General features: G+C 40.7%; 1 protein-coding gene across 2 annotated transcripts in view; it reads right to left on the minus strand.

Annotated features, from left to right (window-relative positions):
• The window catches only part of EPHA6 (EPH receptor A6), a 270,673-nt gene that overhangs the window by 61,129 nt on the left and 189,970 nt on the right, over positions 1-19,574 (minus strand). For both annotated transcript variants that reach the window (XM_035116101.2, XM_060273658.1), the window contains 2 exons: positions 17,627-17,812; positions 1,809-1,934 (listed from right to left, as the gene is read on the minus strand). In XM_035116101.2, the coding sequence (XP_034971992.2) occupies positions 1,809-1,934; positions 17,627-17,812 (312 nt within the window). The remainder of the gene's footprint in view (positions 1-1,808; positions 1,935-17,626; positions 17,813-19,574) is intronic.

Raw genomic sequence — 19,574 nt, forward strand, 5'->3', positions numbered from 1 at the left:
CAGGCTCTGGAGTGCTTTAAACCATGTAAACCATGGGTAGGCAAGCTAAGGTCTGGGGGTCAGATCTGGCCCAATCGCCTTTTAAATCCGGCCCGTGGATGGTCTGGGAATCAGTGTGTTTTTACATGAGTAGAATTTGTCCTTTTATTTAAAATTCATCTCTGGGTTATTTGTGGGGCATAGGAATTCATTCATTCCCCCCTCCCAAAAAATTATAGTCTGGCCGACTGCAAGGCCTGAGGTACAGTGGCCTGCCCCCTGCTGAAAAGGTTTGCTGACCCCTGACGTAAACAGTGCAAACAGGTTGTCAGCAGTATGAGAGCTGACAGTGCCTGCCACCTTTTGACAGGGAGCGTGCTGTGGTTCTCAACCACCGCATGCAGCAAGAGGTGTCACGTGACAGTGTTTCTTCTTCCTTGCAGTACCCATCTGCACACCTGGGCACAGATTTGATGAGCAACCCAGGTATGCAGACACCAATGGTTGTGCATGGATTACTTTTGTAGACTCAGCATGGCTGTCTTTACTTTAAAATGGTCTTTACTACAGTTACAAAGGAAGGAACTAAAAGAAGCACTTCATCTGGATGCCCCTTGTTGTGTACATTTAATATTAAAATATACAATGCTGTATTCTGCATTTTTATTATGTAAATATGACCAAGGAGAATGAATTAATGATGTTTTGGTTTTTTAAAAAGAATACATATTCGGGTATTTTAAAGTGAGGATAAACAGATTTGATGAAGAAAACCTTATCCAGGCATACACACACACAAACACACACACACACACACACACACACACACACTAGAATATTGCAAATTGTACTTGAATTTCAGAATGAATAATTGCTCCCTTATGGTAGTTACGGAATATTTTTTCCAGCAAGTATTTGTTAATTCAATCTATTCTTAATTGTCAGTTTATACAGCATAAGAATAATCTATTTATGTTGTAGAAGAGTAATGACCTCTCAGGTGCATATGGAAATTTCCTTTTAATACTATTCTGGTTGAAAGTAAAGAAAGTAAAGCAATACTTTCTTGCATAGAAAATAATATGTAATGATTTGAAGTGCTCTGACTGTATTTTGTTTTACTCTGGTGTAGGCTGCACACCAGAGGGTTGTATAAGGTTGTACAAAGTATTTTAATACTATAGCAGATTCCAAACAAATTTCACACGGCTATTTTGAACAATATGAAAATCATTGGTATGTTGTATACACATTGTGATTGCACAATGCTAAATTATATTCAAGTGTTTATCTTAATTACTAACTGCTATCCCCTTTTACCGTTTCAGATTCACTGTTGTTTTGATGTTATCTTTAGTTTTCTCATACTTATTTGGGCTCTACTGCATTTCTGATAAATTATAAATTTTGCTCACTGTGACATAAACTTCTCCACTGCATACCCCACAACTGTCTCGATTTTAAGCAAGACATCCTGGAATCACAGAGGCCAATCCCAACTTATGTTTGCATCCCAGAATGTCCCTTTTTTTGTCTGGCGCTCTGGTGCGAGTCCTCCTGCCAGAGTGCCAGACCAAAAGTTGTGCCCTCCAGGTTGCGCCTGCGTACTGGACTGGAAGGCACTCTGGCAGGACACTCCTGACATTTTGGGGACAAAAATGTTGGAAGGTATGCCATTGCTATTTGTTTGATCTGTAACAAGAGTGAAATAGCAAGTATCTATTCAGCAAAATATGTATCATGTAACATAAATGCACTGTATTTCTAATTTTGGTCTCAAGAACCAAAGCTTCTTATCCAGTGCTTGAATGTTCACATGGAATACCTACCAGAAGAAATCCTGGGGGGCAAAGATCCTCCCCCTGACAGAGGATGTGGGGCTGGAATGTTATTTAAAAATCCTTCCCTCAGGAATCTTGGGCAAAGAGACTGCACCCCAATGGTCGGGAAGGATCCTTATAAAAGATAAAAATTGTCATTAATTATACAGACAGTTACTGTATTTTAATTGCTGAACAAAAGGTGTTGGTTGCAAAGAGAGAGAAAAAGCCCATGACAATATTGTTAAATATTAATTTGTAACGAGTTTGTGGTTGAACAAAAAGCTGGTAAGCTTCTGTATCCAAATCAGCTGATGCCAGGCATAGAAATGTTATTCAAGGGATGCCTTCACATACTTCTGAGTATGGGATTGCTCTAAAAAATTTCTGATAATGAAAGGAGACACATTTTGAATGAAGAAAATGTAAAATTTGTAATGATGATGATGTTATTTGTACCCCGCCCATCTGAATGGGTTGTCCCAGCCCCTCGGAGCGGCTTCAAACAAATATAAAAGTACTGAGGTTACCAACACCAGGACTATTATCACTAAAGTATAATTTGGCCCTTAATGTCAGTGCTTTGGGTTTTTATGAGAAAGCACATGGGGACCGGGGAAGGAGGGTAGACAATAATATTTGTACTATAAATCCATTGATAATATACTGTAAAAATATCCATACTATAAACCCATTAAAATGTTAACAGATACATTGTGTTGTTTCTCTTTTCATTGAATTCCATTCATGGCTTTTTCAACTATGGAAAGGTTGTGTATGAAGCCTGAGTTGGAACAAAGATTGAATCAATTTCAAATTTCAGTGAATAGATAGAAATATTAACTTTTATGAACAAAGTATCATGCAGTTCATGTGATACTTGTGACAGTCTTCAGGTACTTAAAAAAATTCAGCAGAAGCCCTATGTATCAGCCTTCTGTTTTTCAAAGAAATTGAGATATATACTTAAAATTACTACACAAAACTACTTTAGGAAGTACTTGTTTCAGACGGGTATGTTCAGCTGGCATATACTTGAGCTTCTATCAGGGTGTGGGATGAGGAGAGAATGACTTCAAGTATGAAGAAGTGCCTTGCCAGGAAGCTTAATAATATGTTTTGCTAACTCTGCCTCACACTTCCATTATTTTTAGAACGAGCTGCATGCTTGCTCCTCGGAGACAGACAACACCTGCCTCTCATTATAATCACAAAATAAACAGGTTCCTTAATCTTCATGGGATGTAATTTTGTAGTGATTAACAGAAATGCAGAAAAATCCCAGAAAAAAAATAAGATAAAACATAGTTCATTTATATCTTTTTAAGTTTACTTAGACACAACAAAAAGTAATGTTGGCGCTATGTAAACTTAAAAAGATAAAAATAAATAAAATAAGTCACCCACTCACTGATTTTCATTGCCAAAGCCTCATTATCCTTTGCATAATATATGCTTCACTTCTAGCTTTCAGTGTGAGACATAAACAGCATATATTTGAGCAAACAAAGCGTGCTGGGCTTTTATGGTATATTTCAAAGAACATCAGGCCCAGACTACCCACTACATAAATCCACTTAACAAGAACTCGCTAATCTTGAGATGAGGAAAAGTAAGGATCAGAATCAGGGGCACTTTCCCCCACTCTAAATCACCCCACCCACCCCCAGCAACGGAGTTTGAAAAGCTCCATTTCCTAGAAGGGATGACAAAGTGGAAAAACAGTACAGGGTTTAATGCTATATTCCCCACTGGTGTTTCTACACTACAAATGTATGACACTTACCTAAACTAGCCACTGGACTAATGCTATACAGTGGTACCTCGGTTTAAGTACACAGTTGGTTCTGGAAGTCTGTACTTAACCTGAAGCTTACTTAACCTGAAGCAAACTTTCCCACTGAAAGTAATGAAAAGTGGATTAATCTGTGCCAGACGGTCCGCGGAGTACTTAAACTGAAGCGTACTCAACCTGAAGCGAACTTTCCCATTGAAAGTAATGGAAAGTGGATTAATCTGTCCAGACAGGTCTGCGGAGTACTAAACTTGAAGCGTACTTAACCCGAAGTATGAGTGTAATTGGTTCTGGAAATCCATACTTAACCTGAAGCATACTTAACCTGAAGCGAACTTTCCCATTGAAAGTAACGGAAAGTGGATTCATCCATTCCAGACGGGTCTGCAGAGTACTTAAACTGAAAGTACTCAAACCAAAGTGTACTTAAAACAAGGTATACTGTACACATTTCCATTTAACATACTGCTTGTAGCGCTGTAAATTATCATTTATATACATTTGAGAATCTATAACAAAACCAATGATTCTGTTTTAGTAAGAAATCAATTAAACACAAAGGGTTAAGTAATATTCATATAACTGAGCCAGTAAAAAGGGTAAAGGGATCCCTGACTATTAGATCGAGTCCTGATGACTCTGGGGTTGCGGCGCTCATCTCATTTTATTGGCCGAGGGAGCTGGCGTACAGCTTCCGGGTCATGTGGCCAGCATGACCAAGTCACTTCTGGCAAACCAGAGCAGAACATGGAAACACCGTTTACTTTCCTGCCGGAGCAGTACCTATTTATTTACTTGCACTTCATGCTTTCGAACTGCTAGGTTGGCAGGAAACTGAGCCAGTAACAAGCTTTAAATACTTATGGATTTTTTCTTAGGAAGTCTTTGCAAGACTGAGGTTATGAACTGCGCATTAAGCTAACTTAGATGGGGGAAGCTCTAAAATTCCAGTCGATCCATTTTTGAAGCTCTCTGGTGTACCAAGAAAGATCGACTTCCTTGGTACACCAGAGAGCTGCACACAGATGCTGCATGCTCACACTGGGCCATTTGATCACCCAATTCAGTCCTTGGGAGGGTCTACGCTCATGTTTTTAACATTAAGAATGGGTTAAAGAAGGGTTGTAGTCATAGAGGCACAAATGGTGCATTGCTTTTAATGTTCATAATGCGTTGTTAAAATGATGGCACCAGAGGGTGCTGCAGAGCAGCCAGCAGCGTTTAGACGGAAATAAACCCAACAGCAAGGTAAGAAAAACTATTTAAATTACAAGTATGCCCTGTGGCATTTTAGAATGATATATCTAATATCGTTCTAATAACATTAAACAGCCCTTGTCTACTTTTGTACTATTGCACAGCCTTAAAATTTGGAGAGGTCCTTTTTGTTCTTACCACCCTGAAGAATTTGGTGTCCTCATCAAACATGATCACTTCACTGCTAACACCAAACTCCATGTATGTACAAGTTATAAAGTACCAGTACCAACACTGATCCTTTGGGGAACCCACTTCTTGCATCCCTTCAGTGTGAGAACTAGCCATTTATTCCTACTTTCTGCTCTCTGTTTTTTTTTAACCAGTTAATGATCCAGAAGAGAACCTGACCTCTTATCCCATGACACTTAAGCTTATTCAGATAATCTCAGACAGACAGATGGAGAAAGAAAGAGGGGGGGGGTATTTGCTGAGTGGCTTTATTAAATAATCTACATAACTGCTGCCTTTTCTGTAGAAATAAATGCTGCTAAAGGTGTATAATGAAGGCGCCAGCCAAACCTCCCTGGAGAGAGCATTATACTAATGGGGAGCCACTGCAGAAAAGGGCCGTTCTTGTGTTGTCATCCTCCAGGCCTCTCTTGGAGAAGACACACAAAGGAGGGTCTCAGAGGATGATCTGCATAGGTTCATATGGACAGAGACAGTCCTTGAGGTATTGTGGTCTTGAGCCATTTAAGGCACTGTTCAAGTGTGAAAAGTGTGCCATCAGTTACATGTATATCATACATCAGCAACCTCCGGCCCACGGAGGCTGTTTATCCAGCTCACGAGCTGCCCGGTCACCGAGCCGCCCGGTCGGCAAGTCCCCTGCATGCTGCACTAAACCGGCACAGCGCGGCGTGGGGACTCGCCAAGTGGTGCTGGAAATGGCACCTGCGCAGCCGCAGAAGTGATTTCCAGTGCTGCGGACATGTGCAGAAGCCATTTCCGGCGACCCGAACATGGGCAGCGTGGTGCCGGAAATCGTTTCTGCGCATGTCCGGCCCATCTCTGGCCCACAGACGATAGTCCATGGGAATGCTCCAGAAACCATTGCCGACGCCTGGTGTAGATCTTACTGATTTTCTTGGCACATAACAGCTACTATTTTAGATTTCAGTAGAGTGGGGATTGAAGGTTTCATTCGCTCTTTGTATAAAACCCATGTACATGACAAGAATGTAATGAACAAAAATCTGAGAAGCACGATGATATATGGCTAAGCAGAGGACTCTTTGATCCCCATGAGAGTAAATCATAGGATTATTGCCAAAAGGAGTAGTAAAGCATGACCCCCATTTCCAAATGATGTCTGCAGGGACGTTTCAAGTAACAAACAAAATATTTTTTGGGGGGGGGATTGGGGTATATGCCTGACTTGCCTATCTAATCTGAGACTGTGAAAGAGGACCTATTTTCCATCTACAGCATTAACATTTCACATATTTGTCCTATGAAAAACACAGGCTGGTATAACAGTGGTACCTTGAGTTACGAACTTAATTAGTTCCGGAGGTCCGTTCTTAATCTGAAACCGTTCTTAACCTGAGGTGCGCTTTCGCTAACGGGGCCTCCTGCTGCTGGTGTGCGATTTCCGTTCCCATCCTGGGGCAAAGTTCTCAACCCGGAGCAACTACTTCCGGATTAGCAGAGTTTGTAACCTGAAGCATTTGTAACCCGAAGCGTTTGTAACCCGAGGTACCATTGTACTTTTCTTGCCTTAAGTATGACTAAGCTACTGCTTACCTCAGCAAATGAGGTTCAGTTCCCATGATCACAAACAGAAATGCTGCTTGAAATGGTTATTAAGTCTGTACTAGAGTCTTGACCTGAATTCTTCTTGTCCTCAACATTTCAATTCACCTGATCATACCAGCTTTGCAGCATGCGTAAATAGCTACTAGCTCACTCCTATAATTAAGCATTTTAATACAATTTTTCAGCATTGTGTATAACAAATTTACACTAAGGAGGCAGAACTGTCCTCAATAACTGTTTATGTATTATCTTGGGTGTATCTAATGATGCAGCCTAGATAATGTTATTGCAGGGTTCTGCAGTTAAATCTTGCTCATCCTTGCCAGTCCATAATGAGAAGAGAGAGTGGGAGTCAGGTACATTCAATTCTAAGGATCAAGTAATGCTGTTAGAAAGATTCATGGCTTTCATTTAAGCAAGTTTTTTGGCAGTGCTGTGCATTGTTGATAATGACCTCATTAATGGATTCCTCTGAGTAAATTACAAATATGATTTCCTGGTATAAAAACAATTACCTTTCAATTGCACCTGCCTGCTTCTGTAGCAGTATGTCATTTTTTAGTCTTTGTAAAACTGTGGAGTTTTACTGCTGTTTCAAAAGTTTACATTCTCCATATTATTAGAATACCACCACAATAGAACACAGTATGAAGTGTGGCCTATAATAAAGACCATTTTGCTAGATGTGTCCATGCAAACATATTTTGTTCAATTTATCCTGAAAGCCCTGCCAACAATGACCTGTGTTTGTAAAACAACAACAACAACCCCAAATATTTCTTAAAATGAATGTCTTAGTGCAGACTTTAAAGTGGAGTTTGATACTTCACATGTTTCTTCGTGAATGTTCAATTACGATTGTACGTAAGACACTGTGAAGTGAAATGTCTGGCCTATTCTGAAAGTGGAGCGTTCTACCTTGCTTTTCTTGCATGTCATGCATAGGGAAAGTTAAATTAGAAGTCAGTTTTTTCTATATCTTTCTTTAGCACCCTTAAAAGAGTATAGATTGACAATACCAAACTGTGGTCCTCCAGATGCTGGACTACAGCTCTCACTATACCTGACTGTTGACCAATGGCCATGATGGCTGGGCTGATAGAAACTAGAGTGCAGCATCCCTGGACTACACAGTGCTATGGAGCACTGCTTCATTAGAAATCTCCTATCCTCACAATTAGACAGTGCTGACTGCAAGTATGCCTGGATACATCAGGTGGATCATTAGCAGGGGTGGGGAACTGAATCCAGTGGCCCAGATCCTGGGTTTCACCAACACTGGACAGCTACCTTGTGCGGTGGGCAGGACCCTCACTCACGTACAATCACTTGATATCACAATGATGTCAGGTAACTCATTTTTCCTTTGCAGCATGGCAAACTACCAAAAAGAAATAAACAAATCCAAACTATGTGAAGCTTGAAGTTACTTTCTATCTAGTTATAGGTCATGGTCCTGCAGGTATCATCTGTGCTGCCACGATCCCACTGGGGAACTTGGTAGCATTGCTAATCCAGCAAGCTTGATCACCGCCTGTTGGCAGATAGGTAATAACTTCAAGCATTGCTCTGGGCAGAGGTGAGCCAATCCCAGTGGGCTTGCTCTCACAGGCAATCAACGGTAATCAGTGGTGGCATCAAGTCTCCCTAGCCAATGCTCTGTTGAGCACTTTAAGGCTCCTGATTGTGCACTGGCAACTTTGTCTCTACTTGTACACACTTGATGTCACATACGACATAAGGTGTGGGACAGCTGGGAGTGATTATGGATAAATGGCCTCTTGGGCCAAATTGGAACTCAGGCCCATAAGCTATAGGTTCCCCACCCCTGATCTATAGAATCTCAGTTTGTGGTCACTGCCAGCCCCATGGGACCTGAATCAAATAGTGAAAATCAAGTACTGTATGATTGTACATTTAAGCAGGGATACATTTGTATTCCTGTACATGTGTGCAGGAAAATCATTAGCAGGTCTCAAGAGGCAGCTGAAGGAATAGCAAAATATCCAAGGCCAAAGTAATAATGACATGGGAAATCCATGTTGTAATTTTATGATTTTATTAACAGAAGCTGCAAGGGAATAGGGAAAGCATGGATCGGGGAAGGGCTTATTTCCATGTCACCCTGGCATTTCCCCAATGACAGGCAACAGAAGCTCCCAGAAGCTCCATTTGTCCTGTGGGCAAAAAGGACACTATTACCACGTGCTCAGTGTTAGAAAAACAGATTCCCCTGGGAACAAAATATGCTTTATATAAGAAATGAGATCACTAGTAGATGAGTGAGGAGGCCATGCAGCAATGTCAGCTCAGAGTCAACTTAATATCTGCACTCTGGACAAGAAAGGCTTCCTAAGCAGAGAAAGGCAATTTATTCACCCCTCATAGCACAGAAATAAGCTCAAGGATCCAAGGCATAAGCTAAATACAGTTTTGCAAGAGACTGTTGCTATAATGATTTACAAGTGCAAACAAAGAACAAGCCTTGTTTAATGTTATATCCTGAACAAATGATCATCCTGTGATCATTTCAGGTAGCTATGGTTATGGTGCAGCAATTTGAGAAAGCATTTGAAGTCAAAGAGTTAAATTAACTACTCAGCTCTATGTTGAGAGGGCTTTAATGGTTTCCTTCCAGGAGATTTGATCTTAATTTGGGACCCTCATTTTAGAACAAACTATGCTCTGCAGAAACAATACATTGCTACATCTACGAAACTTCTTCTTGCAGCAAATAAAATGCAGAAGTTTCTAATCTTCTTGTGCACAGGGGAAGGGGAGCAGGGATATCACAAGTATGAAGTTTGCTGCTGGTCATTTCCAATTCCCTAAATGGCTAAACCCAGTGCTTAGATGCCTAAATGATTGAGTTTCAGCCCCATATTGAGCTATGTTCCCACACCCTTTTCTAGTACCCCAAATTGGTGTTGCCCATGCTATAACATAGTTTTATTGTTTTAACATAGACATACGATATCATAAAGATTTTAGGAGGTATAAATTGTTTCCAACTATACAGGTTCATTTTGGCTGCCCTAGTTATTACTAAATGCAATACTGTATAACCCACTGAAATTAGCAGGATGCTGAGAACAGCACAAAACTTATATCTTATTAAAATTATATTTGTGACAAACAGCAAATGGCACAACCCCAAGATCTGCTGGGTAAGCAAAGAAGTGCTTAGCTGTATTGTCAAAAGAAGTGCTTAGTTGTATTGTGCAGAAGCAAAGCATCTCAGACTATGACCATGTGCTTGTGTTGCATTTATGTTATACCATTGTTTCAGCCAGCTACGGTACAGTTCCTGACAGGTTCAAATGCTTCGGAAAAAGCAGTATTTACAAGTTGTTATAACCATTCTAAAAATGCTAATGTCAGGAGAAAAAAATATTCTGATGAAAGATGCATTTGTACAGTCCACTGACACTGAAACTGTGTATTTGACAAAAACACAAATTAACAGACAAGTGAAGCTGTCATGTTCCCAGACCAACTTATTTTACACCTAACCCTAATGTCAGTTGTGACTGATGTAAACATTTTTTTTTTAGTTATAACGTTTACTTGTGGCTTGGAAATCACTTTAAATGACTTCCAACATTTAAGTAGTAAGATTCGCTTCTAAGTGTTAACCACAATCCAAAAGCTGGCACAGTCACCAATTGGCTCACACTTTTGGCTCTCTCAATCAGTATACCGGCTCTGCACATCCCAATTTAAATGCTCATAATCAGAGCTGAGTTGATTTACTGTATTTACTTGAAAGTAATGCACACCTTTTTGGGCCAAATTAAGATGTGAAAATGAGGGTGTGCATTAGATTTGATGGTACATTTACATTCGCCAGCAAATACTCTTTTGGTTTCAAGGTTTTGAAAATTGGGGTGTGCATTAGATTCGATGGCATATTAGATTTGTGTAAATACAGTAAGTTGAATTCACACAATCTATTTATGAAGCACATTCCTTCTTCCAGACCCCTATTGTAATGGGGTGGACACAGAGGACTGGTGGAAGGAACCAGCTGGGGAGCCACCAAGGGAAGATGGCTAAAAGTCCAGAAAGTGGTGGTGGGACAATGAGTGAGAAGAGGGAGAAGACTGGGAAAAGGAGGTGTTGGAAGATGAAGGGGAAAATAGTTTAGTTATCCCTTTAATTATCTCAGAGCAATGCTAGGCCACAGACATTGTGAGAAATTAAAATGGTGGCTAAATCTAGAATAAATAAAGTAAGTGGGATCCAGGTCAGTCATCTATCTGCACTTTACTTTCAACAGTGATTTTGTATTATACAATAAATATTAATGCACTTAGGCTGAGAAAGAAAAGCCATTGGTTTTTCATAGCAAATAAAATACAAATCAAAATGGTTCCAATGTGTACCACTGCATAAACATGCTGGAACCTCTGAAAATTATCACTGCTTGGGGAACTGGAGTGCACACAACAGCAATGTAATATACTTATTGACTTTCATTCTAAAGATCATGTCTGGGTGCATAAATCTAAATCTTTATAGAGAATGGTATTTATTCTCTTATGAAAATGAATATAAATCTTTCAAAAGAATAAACTGATCCAAGTCTGAATAACCTTTTTAATTTTGAGAACAGTTACTCTTAAAGAGCCAATTACTTTGCAAATGCCTTTTAATGAGTTACCAGCTCCTTTTGGAGCATAAAGACAGTCAGCTGCAAAGAATCTATTGAGTAAGGATTTTCCAACGCTCACACAAATTCAGTATTTTATGCAGTCTGGTAGTCAAATTAATGCCTGACCCTCAGGAGTTCTTATCCTGGCTTTGTAAACATCTGATCGAGATGCACATTCTTGCAAATTCGTTTTGGAAAGGTAGCCATTGCAGTTTTAGATTTAGCCAAAAAAGCTCAGTGTGAAATCAAAAAATGGCACATGATGATACACTTCCAAAGGGAAGTTGAAAGCAATCTCTAAAGCAGACTGACCTCAAACAAACAAAAAGTTTCCTCTATCTACTCTCAACAAGCAAATCAGCCAATGCATTTTAAATAAAACAAATGAGTCTTTTAAAACCGAAACCTACAAAATCAATAATGTTTCTAAAGCAAAAACGGTGTGAGTAAATTCTTGCTTTTGTTCTTTTATTGAGTAGTAGCTGTGCACGTTGCAGGACATATACTTTGTGTAAATGGAATAGCCAAGGTGACCACAACATGCAACAAAGCAATTCCAAATTTAAAGCTGAACTCTGGAAATCATTGACTCTACAGATATCTGCCTCAAGAAAATGGAAATACTTCAGAATCTGGAATTTCAGTATTATAAAACAGCAAACCGGGTTAGATGAGAGGATGACTGTTAGAATTCTCCAATGAGACAGAATGGGTGAAATATGCCTTGTGTGAGCATAGTATCGGCAGATAGGAAATCAGAAATTATATGAGGCTGGAACCACAGAAATGTGATGGATAATTCTGATGCTGATTTACTGAATTTATATCCTAATTTTCCTCCTAAAGGAGCATGCGTGGCAAACATATCCACAATTTATTTTAAAAAAGACATTCAAGAAATGGTTAGAAGATTCTAAAAACAGTTAGAATTAAGAACATTCTTAAATGGTAACATTTTAAAATGTTATTTCATCCAGGAGTGTTCCTGTTCATAGAAGCAGAACAAGCAATTTTGGCTCATTGCAAGTCTCCCCCTGCACTTTCTTATGCCTCATTGAACAGCTGCTCTGGGGTGTTGCAGGGATGGGCTTTCTAGAGTAGTGTAGGAAGCAGTGCAGGGCTGCATGGGGAACCAGTTAAAATATTTCCCTTGCTTTCTGTGAGTGGAGGAAGAGCTGCTATGGATCCAACCCATGGTGTTCCTCTTTGAAGAATAGGAATTACTGAAATCTGAAAGATTGATCCCAGAGGATGAAGACCACACAGTCTTGGATCCCAAGTTGCTTTTCTATTAACAATAAACTGTTCTAATGGAAGTTCCTTCTGGCAGAAGAGGGGGTAAGATTTTTTTTACTAATTCCTCCTTCCCACTATACTTCCCTGTACCACTTCTCGCAATATTCCAGAGCATCAGTCAACACTCTGTGACAGAGGGCACAGGGGACTGGCTGCAGGAGAACATTGAAACTCCTCCACCACCTTTCTGCTCACAGGAACAAAGGATCTATACTCTGTAACCTGAGTTGTAAAAGGTAAAGGCAAAGGACCCCTGCATAACTGATGCTTGTTTTCCTGATATTATACAACACAAAAATTACTTGTGCTGTTTTATTCATCAGTAATTTCGAACTGGAATTCTCACATGTATTGTAATCATGTAATCTGGTGGAGTCCCCCCCCCTTTTAGGTCAACAGATAGATGAAGTACTATATATAGGCAATGGTTATAGCTTAATAACTTATGGCTAACCTAAGGAGAAAGTCTCTGCCTAAGTACTGCGGACCAACTCTGTTTCTCACTGTCAGAAAGTGATTCATTAACCACTTATAGTGGTGTATGTCTCAGTAAGTCCAGTGTCAGATTCTATCTGATAATTATCCCATTGCTAGGGATGCTGTGTTGCAACTCAGAAACTGCTCAATCTACAGTATTCTCACATACTCAAATTGAACTACTTTAGTGTAAGCAGTTTTCAAAATGAAGCAGCTTTACATTTTACACCGGCCCATTAAAGTGTTTTTCACTGATTAATTATCTGCCTCTGAATTAATCTGTTCAATTTAACTATATTTCCCTATAACCAAAAGTTCAATATAAGTTCCTTTTGTTAGATATTGTATGGTTAGCTAACTAACTTACAATAAGCAAAAGCTAGCACTCCGTATTTTTTTCACTCCCTATTACTGCAGTGTACCAAACATCTCTTCTTCAGAGGTTCTTGAATTTTGCAACAGCTGTGTTCCTGGGATCAAGGTCCTCAATTACCTGTAATGTCCCCAGATGCCCATGTCCTTAAATTGGGTGTCAGGTACAGTTGTAAAAATATGGCCGAGGGCCCTATGTGAAGGATTCTACTGAGCATAAATGGAGCCCTGGGATGCCTGATGTCCACACTAAGAAATCAAGGTGTAATGGAAAAACCACATTTACCAGAGTACTCAGTGCTTGAGACATTGCTGTTGCCCCAGGATGTGGAAGGGTGAGAGGGAAAAGAAGTATACTGTGGTATCCCTAAAGGTAAAGGTAAAGGGACCCCATTAGGTCCAGTCGTGACCGACTCTGGGGTTGCGGCACTCATCTCGCGTTATTGGCCGAGGGAGCCGGTGTACAGCTTCCAGGTCATTGGCCAGCATGACAAAGCCGCTTCTGGCGAACCAGAGCAGCGCATGAAAATGCCGTTTACCTTCTCGCTGTAGCGGTACCTATTTATCTACTTGCACTTTGACGTGCTTTCGAACTGCTAGGTTGGCAGGAGCTGGGACCGAACAATGGGAGTGGGGATTCGAAGGCCACCCGCGTCCCGCAGTATCCCTACACAACTATAATACCATTAGATATTATCTCTCATTAGCTTATGCTTTTGTGAGTGTTTTTGCCATATTATCATGTGTTATAGTACCGGTAGTAGTGCTATTATCATGTAATTTAGAATAAAAATAAGAAAGCTTAATTACACTGCAACAACACAAGGATGGAATTTTCTCAAGCTGTCAACACATCCATTTGCAGAAGCTTTAAGAACACTTTAAAATAGTTATGAACATAAGGAAGCATGACAAAGAATCAAATCTCATGAGGTGGTGACAGCAATAATTTTGTCTTGAAAACATGATTCCTACTGTATAACTCCTAGAATAGAATGAACGAACTAACTGGTCTTTAAGATCCATCCACATATGCCGTGCTTTTCTTCTTAAAAAATGTTTAGGGGTACTCTCATCTTGACTCAAGAAAAATCACCATTTTACAGTTCAAATTGTGAAAAATAAATACAGTAAATGGACAAAGGTACAAAGATTCACAAAATGTTTAAGGGTATGTCCCCCCCAGAAAAATGCACTGCACATATGTATAGCTTGTTTTATGGCCAAAACTGCTGTTTGCATTTCTGTTTCAGCACTGGGAAAGGTCTCCTAGAAGTCAATTGTTTAAAAGGAACAGGAATTGCAGAAAGGTAGATTCAGGAATATACTGAAACTTCCACATTATTTGAATAAAAAGTTTTGTTTCGTTGAAAGGGCACTGCAAAATCAGATATATACTTTTAGTATTTTAAAAATTACTGTGCATATTACGGTAGTTTGGATCATAGCTAATAGACAATAAGCTGATTGTCTGCCTGTTGTGCACTATGCCAAGCTTAGCATTCTCAATTTAAATAGCAGACCCTCATCCATTTGATGCATTTAGCTTTAACAACAACAACAACAACAACAACAACAACAACAACAACAACAATTTATTTATACCCCGCCCATGTGACTGGGCTTCCCCTGCCACTCTGGGCGGCTTTCAACAAACATTAAAATGCATCAAATATCACAGTTTAAAAACTTCCCTAAACAGGGCTGTCTTTAGGTATTTTCTAAATGTCAGATAGTTGTTTATCTCTCTGACCTCTGATGGGAGGGTGTTCCATAGGGCGGGTGCCACTACCGAGAAGGCCCTCTGCCTGGTTCCCTGCAACTTTGCTTCTCGTAGTGAAGGAACCACCAGAAGGCCCTCGGCCCTGGACCTCAGTTTTTGGGCAGAACAATGGAGATGGAGACACTCCTTCAGGTATACTGGACCGAGGCCATTTAGGGCTTTAAAGGTCAGCACCAACACTTTGAATTGTACTCGGAAACGTACTGGGAGCTAATGTAGGTCTTTCAAGACCAGTATTATGTGGTCTCGGCGGCCGCTCCCAGTCACCAGTCTAGCTGCCACATTCTTGATTAGTTGTAGTTTCCGGGTCACCTTCAAAGGTAGCCCCACATAGAGCGCATTGCAGTAATCCAAGCAAGAGATAACCAGCGCATGCACCACTTTGGCGAGGCAGTCCGCAGGCAGGTAGGGTCTCAGCCTGCATACCAGATGGAGCTGATAGACAGCTGTCCTGGACCCAGAATTGACCTGCGCCTCCATAGACAGCTGTGAGTCCAAAATGACTCCCAGGCTGTGCACCTGGTCTTTCAGGGGCACAGTTACCCCGTTTAGGACCAGGGAGTCCTCCACACCTGCCCGCCTCCTGTCCCCCACAAACGGTACTTCTATCTTGTCAGGATTCAATCTCAATCTGTTAGCCGCCATCCATCCTCCAACCGCCTCCAGGCACTCATACAGGACCTTCACTGGTTCTGATTTGAAAGAGAGGTAGAGCTGGGTATCATCTGCATACTGATGAACACCCAGCCCAAACCCCCTGATGATCTCTCCCAGCGGCCGCATGTAGATGTTAAAAAGCATGGGGGAGAGGACAGAACCCTTAGTCACCCCACAAGGGAGAGCCCAGGGGTCTGAACACTCATCCCCCACCACCACTTTCTGAACACGGCCCAGGAGGAAGGAGTGGAACCGCTGCATGACAGTGCCCCCAGCTCCCAACCCTTCTAGGCTGTCCAGAAGGATGTTATGGTCGATGGTGTCGAAAGCCGCTGAGAGATCCAGCAGGACTAGGAAACAGCTCTCACCTTTGTCCCTAGCCCGCCGGAGATCATCAACCAGTGCGACCAAGGCAGTTTCAGTTTCAGTCCCATGATGAGGCCTGAATCCCGACTGGAAGGGATCCAAGTGGTCCGCTTCTTCCAGGCGTACCTGGAGTTGTTCAGCCACCACTCACTCAATCACCTTGCCCAAGAATGGTAAATTTGAGACTGGGTGATAATTAGCCGTATTTGCTGGGTCTAAAGATGTCTTTTTAAGAAGCGGTTCAGTGACCACCTCTTTCAGTGGGTCTGGGAAGACTCCCTCACAGAGGGAAGCATTCACTACCCCATGGAGCCCATCACCCAGCCCTTCCCGGCTCGCTTTTATTAGCCAGGATGGCCAAGGGTCAAGGAGACAGGTGGTCGGTTTCACTCGTCCAAGCAGCCTGTCCACATCCTCGGAGGTAACAGATTAGAATTGTTCCCATAGAACATGACTAGACAGGGCTCTGACACTCTCCCGCCCCAGCCCTGCTCCCACGGTGGAGTCTACCTCTTTCCAAATCTGAGCGACTTTATCTGCAAAAAACTTTCCAAAAGCATTGCAGGACATCTTGGGGTCTTTACCAGGCCCCGATGATGAAGGTGGTTCTGATATTACACAATATATAGTGTAATAAAACATTTATTCCTGACTTGCATTGCACACCCATAAGTCTTCAGAAACCCCATGAACTTACCTGCAACTACCGGTATGAACATGAAATATTTGCCCCCTACAATGAAGATCACTATTATTTGTTCTGCCCCTAGTTATTTTCAGTTACCTTTTTGTTAAGTGGCAGAAGTATTGATAGTTAAAAGTACTGTATACTATAAAAATTTGCAGAATATTGTGTATGTCTTCCGTTTTAGATCTTATGGAGAATATTCAAAACAATACACTGGGTACAATTTATTTTTACTGATGATATAGAATTTGAATAGGTCAAATCAGAACCAATATACAGTAATGTACTTTTCCGTCTATAAGACAGTCCCATGTATAAGACACCCCCCCCCCCAATTTCTGGGGACTCAATTTTAGGAAAATGAGGGGAGAAGGCCCAAAATTGTTGAGCCTCTCCCCCCATGCAGCTGCGGGCATGCCACTATCCGTGTATTGGACGACCCCAGTTTTCCGACGTGATTTTTGAGTACAAAAAAACCTCGTCCAATACGTGGAAAAATATGGTGAATATTTAATCAAATGAAAAAGAGTGTCACAAACAAGAGATATGCTGTTTATCATTGTGAATGTGGTTCCAGTGTAGTAACTAGACAAAATACCCTTCGTACGTGCTTTTCCCTATTAAGCAGCACAACTGTATGTGGAAACTCGCATCTAGATTGGTATAAGTACAGCAAAAAGACAAGAATTACAATATGAAAAAAATGTCCTAAGCAACTTACTTTTTGTAACAACTCCTTCAAGGCGGATAATATTTGGGTGGTCAAACTGCCCCATTATACTAGCTTCTCGTAGAAAATCTCTTCTCTGCCTGTCCACATATCCACCTTTCAAAGTTTTAATGGCCACTGGAATCTCCCTTTTCCCAGGCGTTTTCAGCCGGCCACTGCATACTTCTCCAAATTCACCTTAAATTAAAAAGCAGTTGGTTAGATTGTTAAGCAGTGTATGTGTTTAAGATCTAAGCCTTTGAGACAGATGCCATTGTAGCAGTTTCGGAATTTAATGCCTGAATAAGTACGAACAGCTCCAAAAGAATCCTTTCACTTCAATGTGTGCTCAAAGCATGTAAAAAATGCTTAAAATCCTACAAATTATAAATAGGATCTACACGGGAATAAAGAATCCTAATTAGTGAGTTAATACATGGAGAAAGCAGACCAAGTCACATACGAGAAAGCATCAAATAAACATTCAAGGAAGTACTACTGCGTTCTATTCAACACAGCTGAATAAAATAAGTATCTAACCTCAAAGGTCCATTTTTGGAACTGTGTATTCAGACTGTGTATTCAAATGAAAAAATAACAGTAGTAGTGTCCTACTTTAAGAGGGCAGTTCTCTGTTTGAAGGAGTAGCTTAAGAATTGCCCACTCCAAGTTTGCTGTAAAAACAAAGAACCATTAAAAGGGAGAACAGGTGTCTTGAAGCTGCCCATCAGCTTCTGGAGATCAGACTGAGCACTATGGTGAAATGTCCTGTATTTTTATTTAAATTTCTTATTTTGTATCTCTTTGTATAAATTAGTACCTGCACATTTATGCATATCTTGCCCTCTCTTATCCCTTTCTTAGTGTTATGGGTTACACCCCCCAAAAGAGGAAATTACACAAGAAAATGTTTCCCTGAAAGGAAATTATATATCTAATTTCACTCACAGCCGTTGGTGATATTTAACCACCACTTATCAACTGCTAATTTTGTTGTGCGAGGTAGTAGCATATAGAAAACAATCCTGATATTTCTCAGAATGACTCATGAAGATTTGTTTTTCCTTATGAGATTTTTCATGGCTGCTACCTCTTTTTTAATCAGTCTTCGCAGTCCAAAAGGATTCACATTATCAGCAGTGTAGTTAGCTGAAACTGCTATAAAAAACCACTACAGTATATTAATTCCTGAGGTAAACAACACCTCTGTTGGTGGACATTTTCTATTATAGTGTAATTATTAATTCCCTTTGCTAAAAACAAGTTGTTTGTAGATACTCAAGCACTAACAGAATTTCAACTTAAGACTGTGTTTTTAAATATAGAAGAAGAAGATATACATCACAGTTGTGGCTGGGGTTATTATAAATTGTGAGCTGAGAGGGAAATGAAATACAGGACAGTACAGATGGTGAAAACTGCATTATTAAGAATAGCCGTTCACACACAAAAAAAGTTGTAAAGCCTAATAAAGGTTTGGCTAAGTAAGTAAGTAAGCAAGCTGTGCTAATAAGAAAGACACTCCTGCATTCCTAAATAAATTAACACAAATCCTGTCTAAAAGTCTGTTGTGCCACTTCCATCCACAATGCGGGTTCACCATCATGGTGAGCATGATTTGCGGTGGGGGCTTAACAAACCACTCCTGAGTTCTAAAGGTGGGGGCATGAGTGGTCACTGTTGGATAGGTCCCTGGCTGTTGTTGGGCAAATTTGTATGTTGCGAGTTGATGGGTCAGCCCCCTGGGTATAAAAGCCAAGGAGAAAGGTTTCTCTTTCTCTTTGGCTGCGTTTTCGGATCCCCACCCTCCCTCCGCTGTTTTTAGGCCTCTGTGTTGACATTGCTGTGCCTCTCATGGGGTCGCCTGTATTCAGGGGCCTAGTAGGAATTTTTCCATTTGGCTGATTGGCTGGTGCCATCTGGTTTTTGCCTACTGCATAGCAAATACGGTAGTAAGAAC

Source organism: Zootoca vivipara, chromosome 4 (assembly GCF_963506605.1).
Source record: "Zootoca vivipara chromosome 4, rZooViv1.1, whole genome shotgun sequence".
Classification (NCBI taxonomy): domain Eukaryota; kingdom Metazoa; phylum Chordata; class Lepidosauria; order Squamata; family Lacertidae; genus Zootoca; species Zootoca vivipara.